At 47.9% G+C, this 25,492-nt stretch overlaps 3 protein-coding genes across 11 annotated transcripts in view; 2 read left to right on the top strand and 1 right to left on the bottom strand.

Moving 5' to 3' along the window:
* CATSPER2 (cation channel sperm associated 2) overlaps positions 1-1,458 on the top strand; it is a 35,254-nt gene extending 33,796 nt beyond the window's left edge. For all 4 annotated transcript variants that reach the window (XM_077127696.1, XM_077127699.1, XM_077127697.1 and 1 more), the window contains one exon: positions 1,121-1,458. In XM_077127696.1, coding sequence (XP_076983811.1) covers positions 1,121-1,344 — 224 coding nt within the window. In that variant the 3' untranslated portion in view covers positions 1,345-1,458. The remainder of the gene's footprint in view (positions 1-1,120) is intronic.
* STRC (stereocilin) lies at positions 1,203-18,064 on the top strand. Of its 4 annotated transcripts, none has more exons than XM_077127683.1 (29): positions 1,203-1,317; positions 1,661-2,446; positions 2,535-2,559; positions 3,304-4,552; positions 5,558-5,620; positions 5,720-5,830; positions 6,002-6,168; positions 6,357-6,543; positions 6,679-6,794; positions 7,047-7,179; positions 7,517-7,699; positions 7,989-8,027; positions 8,203-8,370; positions 8,480-8,545; positions 9,005-9,133; positions 9,551-9,609; positions 10,378-10,501; positions 10,616-10,728; positions 12,033-12,168; positions 12,583-12,779; positions 12,956-13,046; positions 13,260-13,416; positions 14,751-14,920; positions 15,426-15,581; positions 16,147-16,289; positions 16,470-16,618; positions 16,872-16,969; positions 17,066-17,213; positions 17,399-18,064. In XM_077127683.1, exons 2-29 carry the CDS (start codon positions 1,675-1,677, stop codon positions 17,485-17,487), a joined length of 5,238 nt encoding a protein of 1,745 aa, XP_076983798.1. In that variant the 5' UTR covers positions 1,203-1,317; positions 1,661-1,674; the 3' UTR covers positions 17,488-18,064. The 4 variants fall into 4 exon arrangements, with proteins under 4 accessions (XP_076983798.1, XP_076983797.1, XP_076983796.1 ...); XM_077127682.1 differs by having other exon boundaries at positions 1,311-1,414; positions 9,008-9,133; XM_077127681.1 differs by having other exon boundaries at positions 1,311-1,414.
* Positions 18,065-18,206: 142 nt separating this feature from the next.
* CKMT1A (creatine kinase, mitochondrial 1A) lies at positions 18,207-24,213 on the bottom strand. Of its 3 annotated transcripts, none has more exons than XM_077127706.1 (11): positions 23,988-24,213; positions 23,740-23,821; positions 22,910-23,201; positions 22,079-22,277; positions 21,780-21,875; positions 21,165-21,386; positions 20,932-21,017; positions 20,339-20,462; positions 18,971-19,105; positions 18,639-18,764; positions 18,207-18,438 (listed from the first exon to the last, which is right to left on the bottom strand). In XM_077127706.1, the coding sequence occupies exons 3-11, from the start codon at positions 23,056-23,058 to the stop codon at positions 18,322-18,324; spliced, it is 1,254 nt and encodes a 417-aa protein (XP_076983821.1). In that variant the 5' UTR covers positions 23,059-23,201; positions 23,740-23,821; positions 23,988-24,213; the 3' UTR covers positions 18,207-18,321. The 3 variants fall into 3 exon arrangements, with proteins under 3 accessions (XP_076983821.1, XP_076983822.1, XP_076983820.1); XM_077127707.1 differs by lacking the exon at positions 23,740-23,821 and adding an exon at positions 23,430-23,550; XM_077127705.1 differs by lacking the exon at positions 23,740-23,821.
* Between the last annotated feature and the right edge of the window lie 1,279 nt (positions 24,214-25,492).

Genomic DNA, 25,492 nt, shown 5'->3' with positions numbered 1-25,492 from the left:
ACCCTACCTTCTCTGTATAACTCTACCATCACCTTTGATCTTTTTCCCACTCTTTAGGGGTATTTAGGCTATGCCCATTCTGACTTTTTCATGTTGGAGGGGGCTGTAATATGAGATAGGGGGATGGAACTAGTTGATGTTCTAGAGAGGCTGTCCCCTCTGCATTTCAGGACTTATCTGGTCCAGGGACCCATCTGGAGGTTACAGGTTTCTGGAAAGATATCCTAGTGGATGGGACCTTTGTAGAATCTTATATAATGCCCTGGGTATTTTTTAGGATTGTCAGGAATGGTTCTGGTTGGAGTTTGGCAAGTTATGATAGGTAGCAGTATCTAGGTGAAGCTTGTGTAAGAGTGTCCTCCAGAGTAGCCTCTCAACTCTATTTGAACTCTCAGCCACTGATAGCTTATTTATTACACTTTTTTTCCTCCTTTTGGTCAGGATGGCATTGTTGATCCCATGGTGCCAGGGCCAGGCTCATCAGAAAAAAACTTTTAACCTTGACTTGCTTAGATTGTTTTGAATGGGATTCCTGCATTTGCTTGGGGATGGAATAGGATGGGGTGGAGGTTAGTAGTCCTTTTGCACAGTGATTTCATCTGGTTTATCTCTACTCATAAGATTTATTTCTACACAGTTCAGAATTCTCTGTAAAACTTTCACTTAGGCCATAGGAAGAGAGCCCGAGTCAAACCCAACCATTTGAATAAGTCATACCTCTCTGGGTCTATTTGTAATCTTTAAGAGAAAAGCTTTGGTTTATGCAATCTTAGGGGTCCTGCCCAGCTCTTAACATTTTATAGTTCTGAATACTGAATTGAAAGTAGCTCTCTTCTTCCTGAAAGCTCCATCCTTGGACCAGTCCTGTCTCCATTCCTCCTCTCTGTTTATACCTGGCTGCCTAGTTTCTTTCTCCTGGGCCACCCTTCTCCTTCAATTCCCTCAAATTTTACTTTCCAGCTTCATTGACTCCTTAACTCTTTTGTATCCCCTTTGTTTTCTTCCCTATATTTTTCTCCAGTTCCCCAGATTATACCCCAGTTCTCCAGCTTCATGTCCACCTACTTCTATCTGCATCCCTGACCCCTAACTCAAGCTATCTCCTTGGGTTCTTTTAAAGGTCTTCTGGGATCCCCTATCACTGTCCCTCTCATAGAAGTCACCTTTCTCCAAAGCCAAAGAAAGGATCAAGTATTCAGTGGCTCAAGTGACACACCTGCTGTCAGGTTACAGATATTGTTTCCTGAAAGATCACACGGCAGTGTCAGTGGAGCCTCAAGCTGCCTGCACTGCCTTAACCTGGCTGTCCCACACAAGGTGAGAATAACCAGAACTCACCTCTAGCACCAGCGCTTACCTGGAAACATGGCTCTGAGCCTCTGGCCCCTACTGCTGCTGCTGCTATCTTGTGCAGGTGAGAGGAGCAGTGAACAGAGTAGGATAAAAAGGCTGGAAAAAGAATTAGGACTACAGGGGTTAACAGCGGGAGGGGCAGAGACTGGTGCTAAAGGAGAAAATGAGAGTTAAAGGTATTCTAGACTTACTGTAGGCTGATGAAAGGGAGCCAGCTCACCATCCCCTTCACCTCATCTTTAGATCCAAACAGGGAATTGGGCTCTAGGATATTCCTCTTTGGTGGCATCTGGTTTCTCTCTTACAGTAACTCTGACCCCTATGGGGCCCAAGTCCCTGGACCCTGATCTCTCCCTCCTGAAGTCATTGCTGTCCAAGCTGGATCAGGCTTCCCAGGGCTCTCTCAACCGCTCACCGTTCTCTGAATTCATGGCCAACATTACTTCTTCCTTTGAGCCTGGGAGAATGGGAGAGGGGCCAGAGGGAGAGTCCCCACCTCTCCGGCCCCCTGCCCTCCGGCTTCACGATTTCCTAGTGACACTGAGAGGCAGCCAGGACTGGGATCCAATGCTGGGGCTGCTGGGGGATATGCTGGCACTGCTGGGACAGGAACAGACGCCCCGGGACTTCCTGGGGCACCAGGCAGGGGTTCTGGGTGGACTTGCAGAAGTGCTGCTGGGAGCCTTAGTTCCCGGGGGACCCCCTGCCCCTACCCGGCCCCCATGCACCCGAGATGGGCCTTCCGACTGCATCCTGGCAGCTGATTGGTTGCCTTCTCTGCTGCTGCTGTTAGAAGGCACACGCTGGCAGGCACTGGTGCAGGTGCAGCCCAGCATGTACCTCACCAATGCCACAGGCCTCAATGGGTGGGAGCCAGCCCCCCACTTTTTGCAGGGTCTGTTGGGTTTACTCACCCCAGCTGGGGAGCTGGGCTCTGAGGAGGCTCTTTGGGGAGGTCTACTACGCACGGTGGGGGCCCCCCTCTATGCTGCTTTCCAGGAGGGTTTGCTCCGTGTCACTCGCTCCCTGCAGGATGAGGTCTTTTCCATTCTGGGGCAGCCAGAGCCTGATGCCAATGGGCAGTGCCATGGAGGTAAGTGCTGTCAGGGCCAGGGCAGAACTTTGGCAGAGCAAGAAGTAATAGGATTGGGGTAGTCCTCTTCTTACTCTTTCCTTCCTAGGTAATCTTCAGCAGCTGCTCTTGTGGTAAGTAACAGGAGACCAATTGTGAGGGATTGGGTCTGAGGACTCTGGAGGGTGGAGAGTTAAAGGTTTCAGCCTGTAGAGCTGAAGAGAAAACTGATGGGAGAAGTGTGGCTTAGTGGTTTTGGAGTGTATCTGGGTTGGTGTCCCAACTCAACCTCTTCCTAGCCATGTGATCTTGGGCAGTTTGTATACTCTCTGTATATCTCAGTTTCCTCATTTGTAAAGTAAGAATGATACTATGAATTACTGCAGAGTTGTTGCAGGTATTAAATAATTTGATATTGTCTTTGTAAACCACTTAGAACAACACCTAGCACATAGCGTCTAAAAAATGTTAGCTAATAAAGATGAAATATAGAAAGAAAGGACAGGGCTGTACAATAATGCCAGTGACCCGCTGGACATATTCAGTTGCTGGGTAGACTTCATGACACGAGGCCAAAGAAGTGTTGCGTTTAAGCTACCTAAAAGCATATGAAGAAAGAGAAAGAAGAGAGCCAAGTGGACAGAAGGGACTCGTACTAGCCTGCTCCAAGGGAATTTTGCACCTTGGCAGGACAGAGCTCTCTTCCCCTACCCCCATCCTCACATTTAAACCACTGACACCTATACTCCCAGGGACCTCACTTTTGGAAAAGCCTTTGCTTGCCACACCCTCTGCAGGGCTCTGGGCCAGGGTCAGAATCTTCAGCTGGAGAAAGTATGAACTGACCAGATCCTGCCTGCTCCTTCCTCTGCACCCAGGGGCGTCCGACACAACCTCTCCTGGGATGTCCAGGCGCTGGGCTTTCTATCTGGATCACCACCCCCACCCCCTGCCCTCCTCCACTGCCTGAGCACGGGTGTGCCTCTGCCCAGGGCTTCCCAGCCCTCAGCCCACATCAGCCCTCGCCAACAGCGAGCCATCTCTGTGGAAGCCCTCTGCGAGAACCACTCAGACCCAGCACCACCCTACAGCATTTCCAACTTCTCCATTCACTTGCTCTGCCAGCATGCCAGGCCTGCCACCCCACAGCCCCCTCCAAGCACTGCTGCCATATGCCAAACAGCAGTGTGGTATGCGGTTTCATGGGCACCAGGTGCCCAAGGCTGGCTACAGGCCTGTCATGACCAGTTTCCTGACCAATTCCTGGAGGCAATCTGTAGCAACCTCTCCTTTTCAGCCCTGTCGAGCCCCAACCGCCGCCTGGTAAAGCGACTTTGTGCTGGCCTGCTCCCACCCCCCACCAGTTGCCCTGAGGGTCTACCCCCAGTTCCCCTTACTCCTGAGATCTTCTGGGGATGCTTTTTGGAGAATGAGACTCTGTGGGCTGAACGACTCTGTGGAGAGACGAGTCTACAGGCTGTGCCCCCAAGAAACCAAGCCTGGGTTCAGCATGTGTGCCAGGGCCCCACCCCTGATGTCACTGCCTCCCCACCTTGCTACACTGGGCCCTGTGGGGAACGCTGCCCAGATGGGGGTAGCTTCTTGTTGATGGTCTGTGCTAATGACACCATGTATGAGGCTTTAGTGCCCTTCTGGCCCTGGCTAGCAGGCCAGTGCAGGATTAGTCGTGGAGGCAATAACACTTGCTTCCTAGAGGGGCTCCTGGGCCCCCTTCTACCCTCTCTGCCACCACTGGGACCATCTCCACTGTGTCTGGCGCCTGGACCCTTCTTGCTTGGTATGCTATCCCAATTGCCACGCTGTCAGTCCTCGGTGCCTGCCCTTACCTACCCCACACGCCTCCACTATCTCCTGCGCCTATTGACCTTCCTCCTGGGCCCAGGGGCTGGAGGGGCTGAGACCCAGGGGATGCTGGGTCAGGCCTTGCTGCTCTCCAGTCTCCCAGACAACTGCTCCTTCTGGGATGCCTTCCGCCCAGAGGGCCGGCGCAGTGTGCTGCGGACAGTTGGGGAATACCTGGAGCAGGAGGAGCATCCAACTCTGCTAGACTTTGAACTCACTGACAGTTCTGGCATAAGCAGGATGGAGCTGCTGGCCTGTTTCAGTGTGAGTGATGTGCCAAGGTGGAAGCTCCTGGAACAGTGGGAAGGGCCTTCAGGGGAATTCCTCTAATGATGAATGGCCGTAATATAGTGCAGTGGTTAAGCATACAGCTCTGGAGTCAGACAGGCTTGGGTTCACATCTAGTTACGTGACCAACCTTGGACAAGTTATTTAACCTCTCTGAGCGATATTTTTCTCTTCTATAAACTAGGGATAATAATGATATCATTCTTCTAGGGCGTTTATAAGGATTACATGAAATAATGCATGTGGTGGGCTTAATGTTATGCACAGTACGTAAGCATACAATAAATCTTTTCTCGTTATTACTCTTTCTCACTCTTTGATGCTCCCCTTTTCTGCTCTAGGAAAGAAGGGGTTCCAGTTTAGGGAGCTCTAATTCTATTCCAAGATGGTGAGAATTAGAGGCTGGTAGAATACCAGGATAAGGCAGTAATGAGAAAAATTCAGGGGGATATGAATCAGAGGACTTGGGACTAGGTTCAACTCTACCACAAATTAGTATAATTTAATTTAGTAACTTAAAACAATTTAATTTAGCTTTTCTGGGCTTCAGTTTCTTCTCTGTAGAGTGAAGGGGCCAGGATATGTAAGAGCCATAATTCATTCATTGAGTACCAGTTATGTGAGAGGTACTTTGCTAGGTTTGGTAGGGGATATAAAGATTCCTTACTCCCATCCTGCTTCTGTCAGGGTCAGGCCAACATCATCTGTCTCAAATCCTGGGACCAGTGAAATGGTATTAGATGGACTCATAGTAATTTGGCTCAGGTCTGCAAATATTTATTGAGACAGCTATGGATCTGGCATGGGAGAGGATACAGAAGAAGTTAGAGACATGGTTTATGGCCTGAAAGAGCTTAACATCCAAGGAGACAGGCAGATGAAAGACAAGCATCCAAGCAAGTGGAGTTGGAATATCTGGAGAAGCTGCAGAAAGGACAGAAGAAATAACTCTCTTGACATCTTTCTCTGTCTCCCCACCAGCCTGTGCTGTGGGATCTGCTTCAGAGGGAGAAGAGTGTTTGGGCCCTGCAGATTCTGGTCCAGGTAACAGGTGTGGTGGAGCATATGGGTGGGCTGGGTGACAGCCCTGGCCTGAGGTCCCTGCCCAGTGAGGCAATATCTACAATGACCTCCCACTCTCAGGAGTACCTGCACATGCCCCCAGAAAATTTGCAGCAGCTGGTGCTTTCAGCAGAGAAAGAGGCTGCACAGGGCTTCCTGACACTCATGCACCGTTCCTGGACCCAGCTGCAGGTAGGCACACAGGGAGAGGGGAATACGGGTGGAGGGGAGAATCTAGGGATCAAGAGTACCTAGAATCTGGTGTGAAAAGAAGTTGCCTCAGTGGAAGAAGAAACTCAAGAGAGGGAATGGCAAAGATACTGAGCATATCCAGAGCCAACATCCATTCCTTTGCCCACCCAGGTACCACCATCTGAGGAGCAGGCCCTGGGTCGCCTGACAGCCCTGCTACTCCAGCAGTACCCACACCTCACCTCCCAGCTCTTCATTGATCTGTCACCGCTCATCCCCTTCTTGGCTGTCTCTGACCTAATGCGCTTCCCACCATCCCTGTTGGCCAATGACAGCGTGTAAGGTCCCTGCTTCCCTCACCCCTCCTGTTCCTGGCATTGTCAGGCTAACCCTACCCACGTATAATAGTCCCTTCCAGAACTCTTCTCTACTAAAATCAGGTAGTGTATCCTTCTTACCCATGCAGAGGGCCATGGGACAGCAGTTTGGTACAGGGCCAAGAGCTAAGATCCATTACTCTCCTCAGCCTGGCTGCCATCCGGGATTACAGTCCAGGAATGAGGCCTGAACAAAAGGAAGCTCTGGCAAAGCGTCTTCTGGCTCCCGAGCTGTTTGGGGAAGTACCTGCCTGGCCACAGGAACTGCTGTGGGCAGTGCTGCCCTTGCTTCCCCATCTCCCTCTGGAGAACTTTCTACAGCTCAGCCCTCACCAGGTATGGGAATCATACTATTTGCTTGATTGGCCCATCTGCTAGGCAGGATGGGAGTCAGTGGCCTGCCTCCTAGTGGGTCTCTTCCCATAAATGTCCCACAGTGATCCGAACACAAGCTGACGCTCCCTATCTTAGATCCAGGCCCTAGAGAATATTTGGCCAGGAGCAGGTCTTGGGCCAGGACATGCCCGACATGTGCTGCGCAGCCTGGTGAACCAGAGTGTCCAGGATGGGGAGGAGCAGGTACGCAGGTGAGTAGCTGTGGGATAAGTGATAGAGGCCAATGTGGGAGAGGTAGACAGAGAAAGGTACAGTTGCCATACTGGGTCAGGGTCCTAGAAGGAAGGGGCAAGAGAACAGGCAGTGTTCCCAGAGAGGTAAGGTTCCAGGAGAGAGGCCTATATATGGTACCCATGTTTCTTAGTTTCATTTTCAGAGTGCCCCCTCCATCCCTAGTACCAGCTTCAGTGACCACACAAAGACAAGCTTCATGCCCTCCTCAGGCTGGGGTCCCTCGCCTGTTTCCTGAGCCCTGAGGAACTGCAGAGCCTGGTACCCTTGAATGACCCAATGGGGGCTGTAGAACGGGGCCTGCTGGAGTGTGCGGCCAACGGGACCCTCAGCCCACAAGGACGGGTGAGCCCCTTGGCACAGGCCTTTAAGACTCTAGGCTTCTCCTGGGTCTGTGTGAATGTCTTCTCCAGTTGTCTCAACCAATTTGAGCACAGTGTTGCCAGCCACCCACCCCATCTCTGCTACCTCCATTCCTTACTCCGTGACCATTATTACCTGTTACCACCTCTTCCTGCCTCTTCCTCCTCTAGTCTTTACACCCCAAACATACTCCTTGCCATCCAGAATCTAATCTATTCTATCACACTCCTGGTTGCAAGCCCTAGCCCAGGATCTGGGAAATCCAGAGAGAAGTTTCATCCATCTTTTGTCTCCAGTTCCAAACCTTCCTTGGTTGCAGGTGGCATATGAACTTCTAGGGATATTGCGCTCATCTGGAGGAACTGTGCTGAGTCCCCAAGAGCTGCGGGTCTGGGCCCCTCTCTTCCCTCAGCTGGGCCTCCACTTCCTGCAGGAGCTGTCAGAGCCCCAGCTCAGAGCCATGCTTCCCGCCCTGCAGGGAACCAGTGTCACACCTGCCCAGGTGGGCCTGTCCCATTCCCTGGCATCCACCTTCCAGACCCTGGAATTCGAAGAAACAATCAGTGCACTCTCCACCCCTCCACCCCCACCCCAAAGTCTCCTTTCCCTGGTGAACACTAGAAGTGAACCCTGACCCTAAGAGGAATTCCTTATCACCCTTCTCAGATTGTGAAAAGAGTCCTGAGCCAAGCTGGTCACTGGGGGTGGTTTTAAGGGCAGGCCCTAGGGACCTGCTTAGCACCTGGGAGCTGGGCCTGAGAGCTGTTGTTTCCTGTCCCACCCTACCTCAGGCTGTACTGCTGCTTGAACGACTACTCCCAAGGCAAGATGTGAGTGGCTCCAACTTCTCAATAACCCCCCTGGAGATCTCAGTGTCCCTTTTCCCTTCTCCTTCCACCTTCTCAGCTCCCCCCATAACCTGTTGCCTTTCTACTTTGATGGTAGTCTTCCCCACCACACTGCCCTTCTCTTCAGGCCACTTTTCTCTTTCTCCTTTTTCACCAGCTGTCCCTGGAGGAACTCTGCTCCCTTCACCGTTTGCTGCCAGGCCTCAGCCCCCAGACACTCCAAGCCATTCCTAGACGAGTTTTGATTGGGGCCTGTCCATGCCTGGCCCCTGAACTGTCACATCTTTCAGCTTGCCAGACTGCAGCACTGCTGCAAACCTTTCGGGTATGAAAGTGGCCAGGAGGATGAATTGGGAAGAGGCTATGGCTATGGAAGGCCTCCCTATACTTCCCCACTCCCTTATATACACCCAGTTCTATAAATTCTTATGCAGGTGAAAGATGGCATTAAAAATATGGGTACAACAGGTGCAGGTGCAGCAGTGTGTATCCCTGGTCAGGTATGTGTGGGATCTCCCAGATGAGTGCCTCTCCATGTCCTGGGACAGTTTTCATGTGACTCCTGCCTTGCATACTCCCTGTAGTGGCCTTGAGAGTTCAAGTTAACTCTGCTCCCACCAAAATGTTAGCAGCTCTCCCAAGTTTCACAAGCAGGACAGTATGCTCACACTGTCCTAGAATGTCAGCCAGAAGGGTCTGAGAAATCTTCCAGGTCAACCACCCCACTTTCAGATGAAGAGACTAAGGTTCAAAGAGGCTGAGGGACTTTAGTTTATTAGGTGCCTAAATAGCAACACTTGATCAAAACAGCCTTCAATATGAGGGCTCTCAGGAGTCATTGTCACTCCACCCCTATCCTGACTTTGATCCCTTCCTTTCACCATGGCTTCCCTTCTATTCTGAGTGCTGAGTCGAGACCCTCAAACCTATCACTACAGTGCTGTGCCCCTTACCACCAGCAGCCTAGCCCTACTACATGGCCAGACTGCCTGCTTCCCCTGCTCCCATTAAAGCTTCTACAACTGGACTCTGCCACTCTCGTGGCTGACCGAAGACGCTACCGGAAACTGCCTTGGTCTGAGCAACAGGTAATTCTCCACTCTTGACCTAGAATTCCCCTCTTTCAATCTGTTTCACCTCCTTTCCCCATCCTTTAGCCCTATGGTGGCTTATCCCCACTATCCCTCATAATGTGACTTATTTTGCTTGCTTGCTTTCTGTCTCCTCCCTATTTCCTCCATTGCTTGCAGGTGCCCTCTCCCTCTCTCAGAGAGAGGAGAAAGAGAAACAGAGGGAGGGAGGGTGTGGTAGAGAGAGAGAGAGAGAGAGAGAGAGAGAGAGAGAGAGAGAGAGAGAGAGAGAGAGAGAGAGAGAATGTGGGCATGATTTGGGAGAGATTGGGAGGCTGGTGGGGCCCACAGTGTGGAGAGGCAGAAGGACTGGGTTCAAGACAACTCAGGCCATTATCTCTACTGGGAAGCAGCTCCTCTTTCCTTCTCTTGTAGGCACAGTTTCTGTGGAAAAAGATGCAGGTGCCCTCCAACCTGACCCTCAGGAATCTGCAGTGAGTAACTTGTGTTTAGCAGTGAGTTCAATTCAGCTAATGTTTTTTGAGCACTTTCCATGTGCCAGGCACCATGTAATATACAAGGGGGTATATGAGGATCAAGGAAACAGTCCCAGCCTCATGGATGTTCTCCTGGCTCCTCTACATCTTGGCCTCCTGCCCTTCCACTGTGCCATGCCCACCCTGGCTAGATCGAAGGAGTCAGAAGACCTGAGTATAGGTCCTTGCCCAGTCACCTATTTGTGATCTTGGACAAGTCATTTACTCTCTCTAAGCTTTAGTGAAAAGGGTACTTACCTCACAGAAAGTTGTAAAGAACTAAATTACATTAGACATGTAATGTACTGAACACACTGTCTTGCCCAGTGTACACTCCCAAAAGACATTTGTTGTGACTGGTTTAACTCAAAGTGAATTTGGAACCTCTGATCAAGTAAGAATAAGTAAGCATAATCTTTTCTATGCCTACAGTAAAAGAACCATAGACTTGAGAAACTGAAGGCAGGGATTTAGTCTCAGTTTACTTTCATTTCTAGTTGAAAGATGTTGGGAATGTCACGTAATCTTTGTAAATCTTTGTTTTCTTACCGGAAAACCAGTAATGGTGTTGTGGGGAGCCAAGTGAGAATATCCATGCAAAAGCATTACTCAAACTAGAAATTGCCGTTAATAGGCATCTGAATGTGTGTTGAGAATATTGATATCAAGGAGCAGACAGGCCATGGCATGTGTTGAATGAGCTTCCACCCACTCATATACCTACAGGGCTCTGGGAACCCTGGCAGGGGGAATGCCCTGTGAGTTTCTGCAGCAGATCAACTCAATGGCTGACTTCCTTGAAGTGGTGCATATGATCTATCAACTTCACACTGGGGTTCGAGGGAGCCTGGTGAGAGTAGTTGCTTGAACATTACTGGGAACAGGGAAGCAAGGACTCTGGGTAGAGAACCTAGCCCCTGTGCTCAGCTCTGCACTGACCCTACTTTCCCATCCTCTCCCATAGAGGGCCTGTATCTGGGAAGAGCTACAGCGGAGGATGACAATGCCAGAGCCAGAGCTGGCAGCCCTGGTACCAGAGCTGAGCGGGCTGGATACCAAGCTACTCTTGGACTTACCGTAAGTGCTAGGGTTGGAGATGCTGGGTCTTTAGAAAGCTCAGCTTAAAGTAGAAGGTCTGTTCTTAAGAAATGCCATAGAGATGGTGGTTTTTGTCTGTTGGTTCTCTGACAAAACTTATAGCCAAAAGCAGAGGATTCTATTCAAAGTTGTTATATATATCGACTGGTTCCTTGAATAGTCCTACAACATGGGACAGCTGAGGGTGGAAACACTATGATATGGCTGTGAAGTCATAATATAACCTTAGCCACATTAATAGAGGTAGTTAAAATGTGACAAATACATTTTAAATATATTTTCTCTTTGTCTACTCCTCTGAACACACTGAGAGCATAACACCCTAAGTAGACTACTATTCTCTGGGTAGAATTGGACTATTGCCCCCCTCATTTCAGAAACTACCTCTATACCCTGAGTTTCTAGGAGTTTGTGAGTGTATCACTCATATATTTTTTTCTCATTCCCCCCATCCCACAACCTCTTGTCATATGAAATGTAAGTTAGAGTAGGAAAGGCCAGTGTCAGTCGTCCTGGGGATGTGGTGATAATAAAAAACAGGTGACTTCATCCTTAAATTTTTCTGGGCCTCTCTATGGATTTTGTTCTTGTACTAATTCCAGAATCGGCAACCCTAATAGAGTATGGAATGTCACTTCTGATTTCTGGGCAAAAGCACTTTTAAAACAAAACATTTAAATCCATTTAAATATTTGGTTCTCGGAGATAGTTTAGAATCCCAAGGGCCAGAATGAGGTGATAGATCCTGGACCATAAGTTGGAATACCTGAGTTCTTCATTTGTAAAAGAAGGACACTAAAACTACCTATCATACCCCCAGGTTTTGTCATAAGGATCAAAAGAGATAACATCTGCAAGGACTTTGTAAATTGTATAGTACTATACAAATGAGAAGGGACCTCCACACAAGTAGAGAAAGGGTGGCACTGTGGAAAAACAGGGACTGAAAGTATGACCCATCATTTGATCTCTATGGTCCTCAAGTTTTTAATCTATAAAATGGAGGAAATTTAAATTATACTCAATATTTGAGGCTTTTGAGTCCATTAGATCAGGTAGGATTGTCATTTCTTCTGACAAAGACTAGAAATATCTCATTCTCTTTGTTTCCTCCCTTCAGGCACAATAGGTGGTAATTGGATGTGGGGCTATTTAATATTAGGTCCTGTCCAGAGCCATAGAGTTTGGTCTGGTGGTACATCTTGTGTGGGGAATGTGGAATTCTGTGATTCCTCTCAATTTGACTCAATTCTCTGAGAACCTCCACTGTCAAACTGCCATAGGGTCCGGTTGATGGACAGACTGCCCAATGAATCCATTTTGTTGGTGGTAGAACTTGTACGAGGAGCTCCAGAGCAGCTGCTGACACTGACCCCACTCCACCGGGCAGCCCTGGCAGAGAGGGCACTGCAAAGTCTAGTAAGAACTAACCCTTCAGGATTCAGATTCATGCCCCGAGAAATTCTCATCCCTCAGATGATGGCCTCTGTCTTTTCTAGGTCCAACCGTCCACTCCTCATTGCCAAACATGTTTCCATCCCCAAGGTTCTAGCCCCTGGATCTTTCTGGGTTCTATTCCTCAGTAACATATTTCATGTACTTGTTCACACTCTCTGGATTCCAAGAAATCTCTTGATTCCATCTCCCAGTCTTTTTGCTTGCTCTTATCTGGAGTCATTGTTTAAGAAAGTGAACAAGGACAGTGAACATCATTAGGCCTTGCATTGGGAACTGGAAGAAAGAGAAGGTGTCAAAGGGCTTGGTGCTTTGATCAAAGACACTGGTACTCTGAATTAACTGTGGCATTGTCCCAGGCCTGATGCTCTTCTCCAGGCTCCAAAGGAGACCCCAGTCTCAGGGGAAGTTCTGGAGGCACTGGGCCCCTTGGTCGGATTCCTGGGGATAGAGAGCACACGACGGATCCCCCTACAGATCTGGCTGTCACATCTCAGTCAACTGCAGGGCTTCTGCCTGGGAGAGCCATTTGCCACAGAGCTGGGATGGCTGCTATTGCACGAGTCTGCTCTTGGGTATGGACCTTAGGGAACTTGAGATTCTAACTCATCCTGACCCTAACCCCAGCTCCTTATATGTTTGAGGTCCCTTGGGATCCTAAATCCCCAATCCTAGCATGCTCACTTTTCTCCTTCCTTTTCCTCACAGTTCCCTCAGCTTCCCAGCCCCTGATCTTCTTTTAATCCCCCAGGAAGCCGGAGTTGTGGAGTCAGGATGAAGTAGAGCAAGCTGGACGCCTAGTGTTCACTCTGCCTACTGAGGCTATTTCCTTGATCCCCAGGGTGAGGTGAAGGAATAAAGGGAGGGAGTAAAAGTGTAGAGGGGCTAGTAAGCTGATTCTGGGCGCCCAAAGCTAAGGAGGTTGAAGGTGAAGATGTGAAGCCAGGATCTGGGGGACTGTTAAACAGAGACAGGACTTTGGAATTACACCTGCAGCAGCTGGCCCTGATCCTGCCCAGGTCTCCCCACTTTCCCTCTATCTCCTTTCTATGCAGAAAGCCTTGGGCCCTGAGACACTGGAGTGGCTTCTAGAGAGGCAACAAAGCTGGGAGAAGAGCAGAACTGGACAGCTGTGTAGGGGGCCACAGCTGGCTCCCAAGAAAGCAGCGCTGGTAGTTGGGATTGTGTATCCCACTGCTGAGGACCTACCAGGTGAAACTACCTAACAACCTATACCTTTAGCAAGGTGTACAGGACAGAGTATTAAACAATGCAGTCAGAAATCTGGGTTCAAGGTGTACTGTGCTTTTTGAGCAGATTGGCAAGCCTTTTTTCTGAGCTTGGGTTTTCCTAACTATAAAACAAAGGGGTTTGAGGGATAATCTCCAAGGTTTCTTCTAAACTAGGGACTAGGGCTCTATATCAGCTCTGCCATTAAATCCCTGGGCAACTTCCTCCAGGTCTTAGCCTTCCCATCTATAAAATGAAAGACTTATTCTCTTTAGTCCCATTTTGATCCACCATCTGTTTTTTTTTCTGGTTCATGCAAGTGTTTGTTGTAGGAAGGTTGTTTTCAGAGGCATGGTGCAAAGTGGTAGTTGGACCCAGGCAGATCTCCTCTAGCAGGGGAGGTTTAATAGCAGTATATATAGGTAAACAACAAAGCAGCCACATAGCCAGCAAATCTAAGACTTGGGAGGTATCCAGAGGAATATATATTCATTTTTTTTTCTGAAGTCCTGCTTTATGGTCTCTGCACAAAGACCCTTCCCTCAACAGTCACAAGACTGAGTTTCAACCAGCACACTATCAATCTTGTGCACCGATCACACTCCATGCCATGAATACTCCCTGTTCCCAGCAGATTGATGATGGGTTAGGTATTTCATCATTCCCACAGGAATGAAGGAGAAACAAGTAACAAGCAAGGGAGGCAAGGTTGCACCAAAAAAACTATTTACCCTACTACACTCCATCCCTGCAAACCTGCACGATCCTTACAATCTTATCTGTCATTCTTCGTGAGTAGCCTTGAGTCAAGTTTGCAGAGGTACATTGCTTTAGCATTCCACAGCTGCAATATAGGGTGCAGCGACTACATAAAATGAGACTTATTGTAGCTAAAATTTCTGTAAGTGCATATTGCCAAACAAGGAAAAAGGATCTTAGCAATTTAAGGAAGGGATCATGGATAAAAGAAGCAATAGCTTTTACTTGTTCTGACATGTCACTGAGTATATTGGAGGTGTTTTTTGTTTGACCCAGGATGTATATATAGCATTCTTTTTTAATAAAAGCCTATTTATCTCCCTGTGCAGCAGTTAGAATATCTAATGCCATGCAATTTTGTAGTATGATTTTGAGAATTTGTTGGGTTTCTCCTGATGGGCCACTATCTTTTGATCCCTTTAAATTTCCCACCATAATTAATCCCTCTAACCACACTGCACCATCCTTCAAAGGTTGGAGGGTTATTCCATCCATAGATATCTCTGTAGGGATATTTTAGCATTAAACTGACCCCTTGCCCCTGCCTTCCCCTTTAGAACCTGTGCCAAATTGTGCAGATATCCGGGGGACGTTTCCAGCAGCCTGGTCTGCAACCCAGATTGCAGAGATGGAACTCTCAGACTTTGAAGACTGCCTGGCACTGTTTGCAGGAGACCCAGGACTTGGGCCTGAGGAACTACGGGCAGCCATGGGCAAAGCAAAGCAGGTTAGGGATGGAAAAGCCAGTTCGGGTTTGAGCATTAAGGAAAGGGAGCTGATACAATGGGTGGGGAGACAAGAGCAGTAGTTACCAAACTTTAGTGTATATCAAAATCTTCTGGGTAAATTAATTATCTGGGGAGCAGATGATTTAAAAAAAAAAAGTTGATGCCAGGATCCCATGCTAGACTGACTAAGAATCTCTGGGGATGGGACCTGGGTACATGCATTTAACAGGCTGCCCTGATGAGTCTGATACACATAAAAATTTAGTACTCGTAGAATAGAGTTTGCTCTTCTTCCCTACTGAGACTCTAGGGTCTTTCAATACCTTAATCACAGGAAATTTAGTTGAATCCTCTCATTTTAGAGTTGATGAAACTAAAGACCATGAGAAGGCAAGTGATTTGCCCTAGAGTTATACAGCTAAGACCTTAGGCAAAACTAAAGAGTCAATATTCTCTTAGTCCAGTGTTTCTTCTACTCATACTGTCCCTTTCTCTCTCTCCTAGTTGTGGGGTCCCCCACGGGGATTCCGTCCTGAGCAGATCCTGCAGCTGGGTCGACTTTTAATAGGACTAGGAGTGCGGGAGCTACGGGAGCTGATCTTGGTGGACTGGGGAGTGCTGAGCACTCTGGGGCAGATAGATGGTTGGAGCTCTGTCCAGGTAATACCTTCCCTCGCTGCTCTTCCCCACCCCCCATGACATCCATCCTCCAGACCCAGATTTCTAGGTCATCTGAAATCTAAGGAATTTTTTCCTGTAACTGCCTGGCCATTCTTTCTACTTTAAAAAAATACCCTATACTCATCGTGATGAATATACAACGATGTGATGATATTGTGAGTCATTGATTGCACACCAAGTATGGAATGTTCATACGTTAAGAATGTTCATGTTGTATGTTGATTGGTTTTACTAACAAAATTTTTTTTAAAGTCTGCACATAAAAGACCTGGAAGGATATGTCAAACCATAAAAAAATAAAAAATAAAAATACCCTATTCTAGTGACCTTAGGGATTCTGTGACTTATTCACCCTGAGGCCTTGGACACATAATATTCCTCTTTAACATTCGCTCTTTTTCTGTCTTCTTTTTTGGGGGGAGTCCTCAACCTTCCCCATGGCTATTGGGTCTTTAGGTTTAATAATAAGAGAATATTACTCCTCTAAACACTTCCCTTTCCCTTAATTCCCCTTGACCTCGCTCCTTGTTCTATGCCACCCCAGCTCCGAGTTGTGGTCTCCAGTTTCCTACGGCAGAGTGGCCGGCACGTGAGCCACCTGGACTTCATTCATCTGACAGCACTTGGTTACACACTCTGTGGACTACGGCCAGAGGAGCTACAGCACATCAACAACTGGGAGTTTAGGTCTCCTGTGGGGTGGGGGTGGTAGTGGTGGTGCTGAAGGTGAAGGTGGTCTCATCTGGGAGGGAAGATTCCTGAAGGAGTGGTTCCACGGAGGAAGGGGACTCATTTGAAGCTATCTCTTCCCTGTATCATGACCCCTGTCACTGAAGCTGAATTCTTTCCTTCCTTCCCACTCCACAGCCAAGCAGCTCTCTTCCTGGGCAACCTGCATCTCCAGTGCTCTGAGGAGCAGCTGGAGGTTCTGGCTCAGCTACTTGTGCTGCCTGGTGGCTTTGGCCCAGTCAGCAACTGGGGACCAGAGATCTTCACTGAAATTGGCACAATAGCAGGTGAGGAGGCTGGGCCACTACTGATGTTAGTTGTTAGAAGCCAGTCTCCATAACAGAATAGTCTAGGTAGAGAATGCTCTGGAAGTCTTGTGATGGGGGTATGTGAAGGCATTTAGGTAAGGGGTTGGAGATGTCTTGGGGAAGGGCCATGGGTAGAGTACTTTGGGGGTATTTGGAAGAAGTCTGTAGATTTAAAAAGGGAGAAGGCCAGTCTAAGATAAGGTTTGGTTATCCATCCCTCTTGCTTCAACAGCTGGTATTCCCGACCTGGCTCTTTCAGCCCTGCTGCCAGGACAGATTCAGGGCCTTACACCACTTGCCATTTCTGTTATTCCTGCTCCTAAATTTGCTGTAAGTACTGTTGGACTAGGGTCTGGGGTGATCATAAGAGAGCCAAGATCTTATGGGGACTACAATGGATACACTGATTCCTGATTCCACCTTTAGGTGGTGTTTAGCCCCAGCCAGCTATCTGGCCTCACTAGTGTTCAGGCTGTGGCTGTCACCCCTGAGCAAATGGCCTTTCTGAGTCCTGAGCAGCGACAAGCAGTTACAAGGGCTCAGCATGAAGGGAAGGAGAGCCCAGAATATCAGGGTGAGTTCCCAACTGTACATCTCCTGATCCAGAATCTGATCCCTAACTTGGCTCTGCCTGACCCTTAAAACCCATCCAGAGAAATCCCTGGAATGAGTAGGCCCTATAGGCAGAGAACTAGTTTTCAAGCATCAATGCTTCTTGCAGAGTAGAGTTGTGATATTTCTTTCTCTATCTCATTAAAGGTCGAAGTATAGCCTGGGGCCTCCGGGACTGGTCACAACTTACCAGGGCTCTGGCATTTACCATCTGCTTTCTTGTTCACCTGTTCTGAGCCTATCTACACAGTTAAGGAAGGAGACCGTTAAGTCATAGTGAATAAAGTACAAATGGAATTAGGAGGCTGATGAGGAATATGGGGAAAATGCCAATTTTCCACCCACCTGAGAATCACTGTTCCTGGCATCCTATATCCAGAATCTCTTTCCATCATAAATAACCTGTGTAATACATATAACTTCTCCTACCTGACTGAAGACTGTCTTTGCCCCTGCTGTCCTCCTCCTCAGTCATCCCTTCATATAACACCCTGGAGGCCCGCTGAGCTTTGGCTAATAAAATCTTGAGCAGAGCCCACCCCAAGGGCATCTTGTTTCAAAAAGAGTATATATCCAAATGTTTTCCCAATACTTGCACACAAACAAGTCCCTGGAACTTAGCCACTTTTTTCCCTCAACCATATCTAGCCTATAGAAAGATTGCCATAGATGCAAATATATTCAACTTCTAGCCATCTCACTATTTATCGCAAGGTAGCTGCAGCTATGTGTGCAAGTTCTCCTAATAAATGCTTTTGAACAGATTCAGTGCCTCTTTCTTCAGAATCTCAACCGTCCCCATTGTAGGGCTGTTTGGGAGTTTTCCCCTATTTCTTCTTTCAGAGCAAGCCCTGCTACTGAATCAAAGGGATACAACATAACCCTATTACCTTTTGTCCTTTCCTGGAGGATACTCCTTTCTCACCCCACCATCAGAAATAACACAGACAGCTGGAACCTAGCAAGGAGTCTTTACTAGGATGAGAGCAACCCCAGGGCAAGTAGAATGGGCCACCGTTAGAATGGGTTGAAGTTCTGGGGATCTTGAATCATCTGCTGGACATGGAGAGTTAATGCTTGCTGTGGCTAAGAGGTGGAGGAATGCGGATATCCTGGCCTCTCTCCAGACGCCGTTCACAGTCGATCAAATAGTTTACTCCATCGATGACCAGTTGTACCAGCTCCACCTGAAGGACACTAACACTTGATCTCTGGTTCCTACAACCTGAGCATTGACTTGCCCACTTTGGGAACACATTTCCAATTGCCTTCCCACCCAACCTCGATTTCATTTCAGAATCTATTACAATTTTGAAGATCATGCTTTCTCATATCTCAACCCACTCAGACCTGTGCACCTCCTTACCCTAATCCCTAAGGAACTCACCTCTGATTTGCCCAGTCGGTCTAAGTTAGAGACGTCAAAGACATTGCCTGTGGCAGCTGTGTCCACTCCTCCAGTACCACGCTTTTGGAGTCTTAGGTTCTCCAGGATCTTTGGGAAGCGGCTGTCCTAGAGGGGAGATAGGGATTTGGGGCAGGGTCAACAAAGGCAGAGACTGGCCCTACCTGAAAGAGTCCTGGACCTACTCAGAGCTTTTTCCCTTGACCCTTTAGCCGCAATATGTCTTGCCCCTTTCCAAGGTGCCCACCCCTTCACCATCCACACCCATCCACCTTTCTCACTCACACCCCTCTCCAACCCCACAATTCCTTTACTTTGCTTAGCAGGGGAAGTTTGATGTGCACTCCTGCCCGAAGTCCAGTGCCCAGGTTAGAGGGACAGGTCAAGATGTATCCCAAACGCTCATTCCACATGAACTCCCAACCACGCTCCTGGATCAGCTGTTCCACCTGAGTCCACAAAAGCTCTGTTAGTGAAAAATCAGGGATATGTGGACCCTACACTAATTAGAACCACAGACACACTAGAACCAGAAACTCGAGAGTGTGAGAGAATGACATTGCTCCTTTAATTTTTTTTTTTTTTATTTTTCAGTGAGAACACTTTCTTGTTATGTATACAAGATAATTTTTATGTTGCAAGTCCATAATGATGAAGTTGTGGAAAAGTGCCTTGTGTGTGGAGGGTAGAGGAGAGACTTGAGGGAGTAATGCATTAAAGACAATCTAGGAAAATGAGCTAAGATAGTAAACTGAGCTAAGAAAGGATTGCTTATTCCCTGAGCGCCACAAGCTTTGCTAATGAGCCTAGAGCTTGGAAAAGTCCTTTCAGTTAGGAAACGGTGTGGGTTTGGCAACAGGAAGAGACAAAAATGCCTTCTAACAGCTATGGAAGGAGTCCATGAAAGCAGTGAGAAAGGTGAAAACAGCAGAAAATCTGAATACAGAGGTATATGTGAGAGAGACGGGGGAGTATGGGAAGACTGTTTTGGTTTCGATTAGACACCCTAATCATGAAGAAACTAATAGAACTAAAGAAATGGGATCGATTTGGTAGAGTACTTCTCTACCCATTTGCAGTCAGAATGTGTTATTTTTTACTTCCCAAAAGTAATGGAAACTTCCCAGCTAAAACCTAAAAGAAAGGGGAGTGCTGTCTCTTTTTCCAAGTCCAAAATAGAACAGCTTATATGAGAACACATGATAAGACTTGAAAGACATAAAACATTAGAAAGAATGACAGAATCCAAAATCAAGGCCTACTCTGGCTCAAAACCAGGTGGTTCCACAATAATTTCTTACCCCCTATATCAATCCAGGCTTAAATGTTTTGCTTATCTGCTCATGCCATCAACCCATAACACACACCATAGGCACTGACCCACCATTTTAAATCAGTTATACCTTCTTTGAATTATCTGTCAATTGAATTATCTGTTTGCTCTATTTACTTTTTTAAGTTCATGCCATTTTTTATTTCTTCCTATTCTTAGGGTGATCATGTCCTGATTTGCACGGGACAGAACTGGTTTATACCTATTGTCCTGGAGTAATTATTAGCTGTCCCTTTCACTCTCAAAAGTGTCCTGGGTTGGTTGATAAGTAATATGGTCATTCTGCCTATGCTGGTCTTTGGTTTTCCTTATGGTCTCCCACCCAGCTCCCCTTACACTCTTCTCCAACCTCTTTGAGGCCTCGGCAGAATCTTTCAAACACTCTCTTCATGTTGCCACCCTTTTCCATGGAGATGACTCTTGTATGATCCTCCTCATTCACCCAGATCAAGAAGCTTTTCTCGTTGTTATGCCTGAGAGCAGAGGAAGTGAGGGATAGAGGTCAAGAGCCAAGGCAAAATTGGAGGAGATTTTATCTACCTTGTCAACAGACGAGTAGAACATATGGAGTAAAAATAAATAATAGGGGGAACAAATGTTAAAATAAATTTAGTTTGAAATGCTAGTGATCAATGAAAGGGAGGGGTAAGGGGTATGGTATGTATAATTTTTTTTTCTGTTTTCATTTTATTTCTTTTTCTGAATAAATGTAAATGTTCCAAGAAATAATCATGATGATGAATATGCAACTACGTGATGATATTGTGAATTACTGATTATATATGTAGAATGGAATGATGAAAATAGGAATGTTTGTGTTTATTTGGTGTTTTTTGGTATTTAAAAAAATGAAATAAAAAATTTTTAAAAAATTGGAGGAGACAGAAAAAAAAGGCATTTATTGGGACTTGAGGACAAAAGAAGTAAGCATCAGTCTCATACCATATTCCTCGTGCATCTGGCCAGTCTCGAGCCATTCCTGCTGCTGTCAGCAATGGGGACACAGGCTTATCAAATAGAAAGTGGTCCTGGGGTAAGTAAACAGTCTGGGTTAAGAATACTCACAGTAGTCCCTGAGCCTCCCCAAACCCATCCATGTTATCTGATCCAACCTCCCCACTGGGTGTTCTTCCCATCTGCTCATCCCCACCCAGCTACCTCTCAAGGCCCCTCACATCAATGAGCTGCTGCTGTTCAGCCTCTGTCATCTCACTGAGCCGATAATATCGTCCAGTCAGGTCACCCTTCAGGCCACTCAGTGCATCCACTACAACACGTTCCACCTCTCGTCGCTCTGCCCTAGTGCAGGCTGGAGGCAGACTGAGTCCCCGGATACTTCGGCCAGTTCTGACTCTTGAGGACAATACATACCTCTCATCAAAGTTGCCAGAACGAATCTGGAGGACGACATTAAGACAAGTCACAGAAACACAGTGGGTGGGACCCAGAGGCCCTTGGGGGAAGGAGAGACCCTAGGGAATATGAGGCTCACTCTCTGTGTTGAACACACATATATAGAGACGAGGGGCCCCATTGGGCAAGCCTTTCAACTGCAGGGGGCACTGTGGATCCTCCCCTAAATTGCCTCTTTTGGGGCATGGTCATTCCCTTCCACCCTCTCCTCTCCCTATCTGCTATTCCTTAATGTAAGATTCTTTCCTCATATCAAGATTAAATATTCAGCAGGATAATGGCCATGTGTCAGGAAATAATCATGATGAAGTGTTTGGAGAAACAAAGAGTGCTACACAGAAGGAAAATGCAAATCAGAGGTGGGATATTTAACCCACCTTGCTAGCATCCAGGTCAGTGGTGTGCTTCATCATCCGAGGGTCATATCCATTGTGTCGCTCTTGGATCACCGGGTCAAATAGCTCAGCAAACACCTGAGAGGAAATTAAGGGGCAGAGGATGGTTAAGGAGAGGGAATCCTTCCCAAGCTTCAGTTTTGGATTGACTTTCCTGGGTCAGGAAACTTGAGTATGGAAGGTCCAGAGTCCTGGGGGGCACTGAAGGGTCTTTGGGGAAAGGTGCTGGGATCACTGGGAAGATGAATTGGGTCACCAGGGAGACTCTGGGGACCCCCTACCTCATAGGTCTCCTCATCTCCAGCCACCATGCCCACAGTCTTGATGAAGGGGTGGCCAGGGTTGTCCACGCCAGTCTGGATACACTGATCTAGAGTCCAACCAGTGGGTGTGGTCTTGTCGCAGAGCCGGGCATAGACTGCTGGGGTCAGGTGACTGGCCATGCAGTTGTTGTGCTTTCGGAGGTCTGGGTACTCAGCGCTGGGAAGGGGGTACCCAGTAACCATGGAGGAAGAGCACAGGGGTCCTAGACCCAGTGCAGTCTACTGGGAACTGTCAGTATCAATATCTGGCTTTGCTCCTTGGAGGGAGGGGGGAATAGACGGAGGCTAAACAGTGGTAATCTCTTTATGGATTTTCAGGGTCTATCCTTTTAGCCTGCCTCTGGCTGGCTGGCTTTTTCAATTCCTCCTAGAACTGCTTAGTTCTTTTCTCCCATGAGCACAACATTAGGGATGGGGGAGGGGAAGACTAAGGAGGGGAATTCGGGAATGGGGGAGAACAGGAGGAAAAGGAGATGGAGGAGAGTGAAAAGGATAGTTCCATCTCTCCCAATTAAGGATTTGGGATGAGCGGTCGCAGCAAGAACTCGCAGGGCCAGAGCTGGTCTTGGGGGCTGGAATCGCTGATTACAGGTCCCCAGACATGCTTTTTTGCCTTATGATTTTGCCCCCCACTCCCACCACATTGAGATCTTCAAATTGAACAGCCTCCCAGCTCCAGGACCTTCGTGATTTTAACCCCTTTCTTTTGCCCGGCTCCTCACTTCCACCCCTCACCTCCATTCCTATCACCACACGCCCTCCCTCTCCCCGCGTCTCCGGCACTGATACCTCGGGGGATACAGTCTCCGTCGTTCACTAGCGGCTCTCACAGGTTCCGGGCGGAGCAGAAACCCAGCGGCTAGAGATCCAGCTCCAGCCAAAGCGAGCAGCCTAAGCCCAGGGCGGGTGGACAGCAGGCGGGAGAAGGGTCCAGCCATGGCTTGGAGGTCCGACTACAGGATCCCGGAGCAGGAGGTGGCTCAGGGAAGGAACGGGCAGGAAGGATGCAACAGGGCAGACTGAAGGCCGGAGCTGGGGTCCAAGGCTGAAGCCGAAACACTGGCCTGAATGGAAGCTGGAGCTGGAGTAGGAGCGGATAACAACCACACTGCTGGAGAGGTGCAATGAGCTAGCCGCGGGCGGAGAGGCAGGCCCGAGCCGCAGTCCCCAGGGGTGGGGCCCACGCAGGCCCCGCCTTCCCGCCCGCCACCGCGGCAGGTGTGCGGGGGTGGGGGTGGGGGTGGGCAGCACCAGCCAGGTGATTACGGGGGCCTGAGCATATCCTTAGGCCGGGATGTCCCAGGCCCACCTGGGATGAGGTATTCCAGACTTCAGCACCAAGTGGAGGACAGCACCCAAGGGGCCGCGAGAAACCCGAACGCCCTTCCCCCAAGCCCTTCTGGTTTAATCGAAAACCCCAGCCGTCAACTCTGTAGGTGTAAAAGGGTGACACTGCCTAACCTCTTCTCTGCTTTCAGCATGCCCAGGCAACCCCTCCATCTTCCCAGGGGAGGCGGCCGCGGGAAAAACGCGAGATAAACACCAATACCAAAGGAAGACATTCAGAAAACGCAGTTAGAGGCAGACACTGAGAAAGATACCCGCTGGCTCAAGGTCACCTTGCTTTAGAACCAGGAAGAGGGTCAAGGCGCCTCCTTACTACAGCTGTACTTTCTTCTTACAAGGTTTGAGAAGGGTTCCCTGAGACGAATCAGGGAAATATGAACTCTTACCCCAACTATCCTGCGACCTCCTGCTTCCTACCTGCTCTGCCCCCAAGACTGAAATCCTATTTCCTGCCTCCACCCCTCACAATACCCGCACTTTTTTTTTTCCTCCTCCACCCCTTTCCCATCCCCTATTTTACCTTTGATCTTTTACTCCTCAGCGTCTTTTCCAGGGTCCGACCTGTCTGCTGTACAGGACTCCCTCTGAGTATACTCCCTCTATGTATAAGCAAGCTTATTCCTATCTGTTGATTACACTGGGTGGGGTTAGGGTTGGGCAGGGAATTCTTGGCTTCCTCTTCCTCCTCTCCTTCTCTTCCCTCTCTGTGGTTCCCAGCTCCTGGAGGAGAGTGTGAGGTAAGGTGAAGGGAGTGGTGAGATGACTGGGTGTGGGAATGGAACAGGCAGGCACAGGTCTCCAGGCACTTGCACATATTTCCTCTTTTGGCTGCCGAATGCTCTTTACTCCAGAGTTTAAGGCAAGGGGTGTCCGAGGGCAGAGTCACCAGAATATCCTTTTTTCCTGGCCCTCTCGCTTCCTCCCTTCCTAGGTTTATATTCAGATTTGAGAGGGCTTTATCCCTAAGCTCCAAGTGTGACCTGGATATGACTTGACCTTTTCCCAGGAAGGATGGTGAATGCTGGAGCCTAAATAAAGATGAGCTGAGGGTCAGTTGAGGTGGGGTTGTCATGGTGGCCTTAGTCCCTTCCTTCAGCTATCCTAGTGTACCCATAGACAGAAAGACAATAAAGTACTTGGAAATCCAGAGGGAGACTATTTGGAAGAGAGGAATTACCTTCACATTGTCCTCTGATTTCGCTGGTAAGACCAGGCTCCACTTCAAACTCTCATTCCCTTCAAACCTTCAAGTCTTCTTTGTGTTCCTTTTTTTCTTTTTCTTTTTTCTTTTGCCTTCCTTCTTTGTGTGTCTGCTTAGAAGCCATCTACCTTTCTTGTAGATTCATCACAAATTCTTTCTTCTGGTGATAATTTAGTGATAGTGGCACTGCACTGCAAATGTAATTAACACCATCGAAAGGGGTTAAAATGGGAAGTGGTATATAGTGTATATATTACCACAATAAATATATATTTTTTAAAGAATAATTTTCAGAGAAGAGGTAGAGTTCTATAGTTGCAATGTTCTTACTCTTGGAGAGACAGAAAATGTTACCTATGCTGTGGGGGCTTATTATCTTGTTGGAGGAATGGCTAGAAATAAATGAAAAAGGAATAGCTACGAGTAAATTCTAACCTTGATTAGAACATATATATACCCAGTTAAAGAAGAGAGATAGTCTTTCAGGGTATTAGGGCTGTTATTTGATTGAAAGTGTGATTACTAAGATTAAGGAATGCGGGATAAGAAGAGAGAATTACAGAAGAAGTAAGACTTGCCCGGAGAAGTAGAGAAATTATGTGGGTTTGGAGAGTAGCTGCCAAAATTTGAATAATAGCTCCACTAAGAAAATACATGTATGTGTATTTTTCTTATAGTCTTTTAGACTGCAAGCCTAAAAGAGCCTATTATTACATGCTGTAATAATACTCATTAAAAAATTTATCTTGTACAGCATACAAGGAGTAATCCATATAAATGGTATTTTATTTATTTAATAAAATTATTAGTAACAATATTGAAAT

This window comes from Tamandua tetradactyla, chromosome 14 (genome assembly GCF_023851605.1).
Source record: "Tamandua tetradactyla isolate mTamTet1 chromosome 14, mTamTet1.pri, whole genome shotgun sequence".
NCBI lineage: Eukaryota > Metazoa > Chordata > Mammalia > Pilosa > Myrmecophagidae > Tamandua > Tamandua tetradactyla.
The sequence above is the reverse complement of the archived record's forward strand: the minus strand, read 5'-3'. Positions and strand labels throughout refer to the sequence as shown.

Coding starts and splice junctions, on each gene's coding strand:
- STRC (XM_077127681.1), top strand. CDS start 1,366: ATGGCTCTGAGCCTCTGGCCCCTACTGCTGCTGCTGCTATCTTGTGCA. Junction 8,028..8,202: donor GACTACTCCCAAGGCAAGAT/GTGAGTGGCTCC, acceptor CTTTTTCACCAG/CTGTCCCTGGAGGAACTCTG. Junction 10,502..10,615: donor CTGGGGTTCGAGGGAGCCTG/GTGAGAGTAGTT, acceptor CCTCTCCCATAG/AGGGCCTGTATCTGGGAAGA.
- CKMT1A (XM_077127706.1), bottom strand. CDS start 23,058: ATGGCTGGACCCTTCTCCCGCCTGCTGTCCACCCGCCCTGGGCTTAGG. Junction 21,876..22,078: donor GAGATGAGGAGACCTATGAG/GTAGGGGGTCCC, acceptor ATTTCCTCTCAG/GTGTTTGCTGAGCTATTTGA. Junction 18,439..18,638: donor ACCGACTGGGCAAATCAGAG/GTGAGTTCCTTA, acceptor AGTGTCCTTCAG/GTGGAGCTGGTACAACTGGT.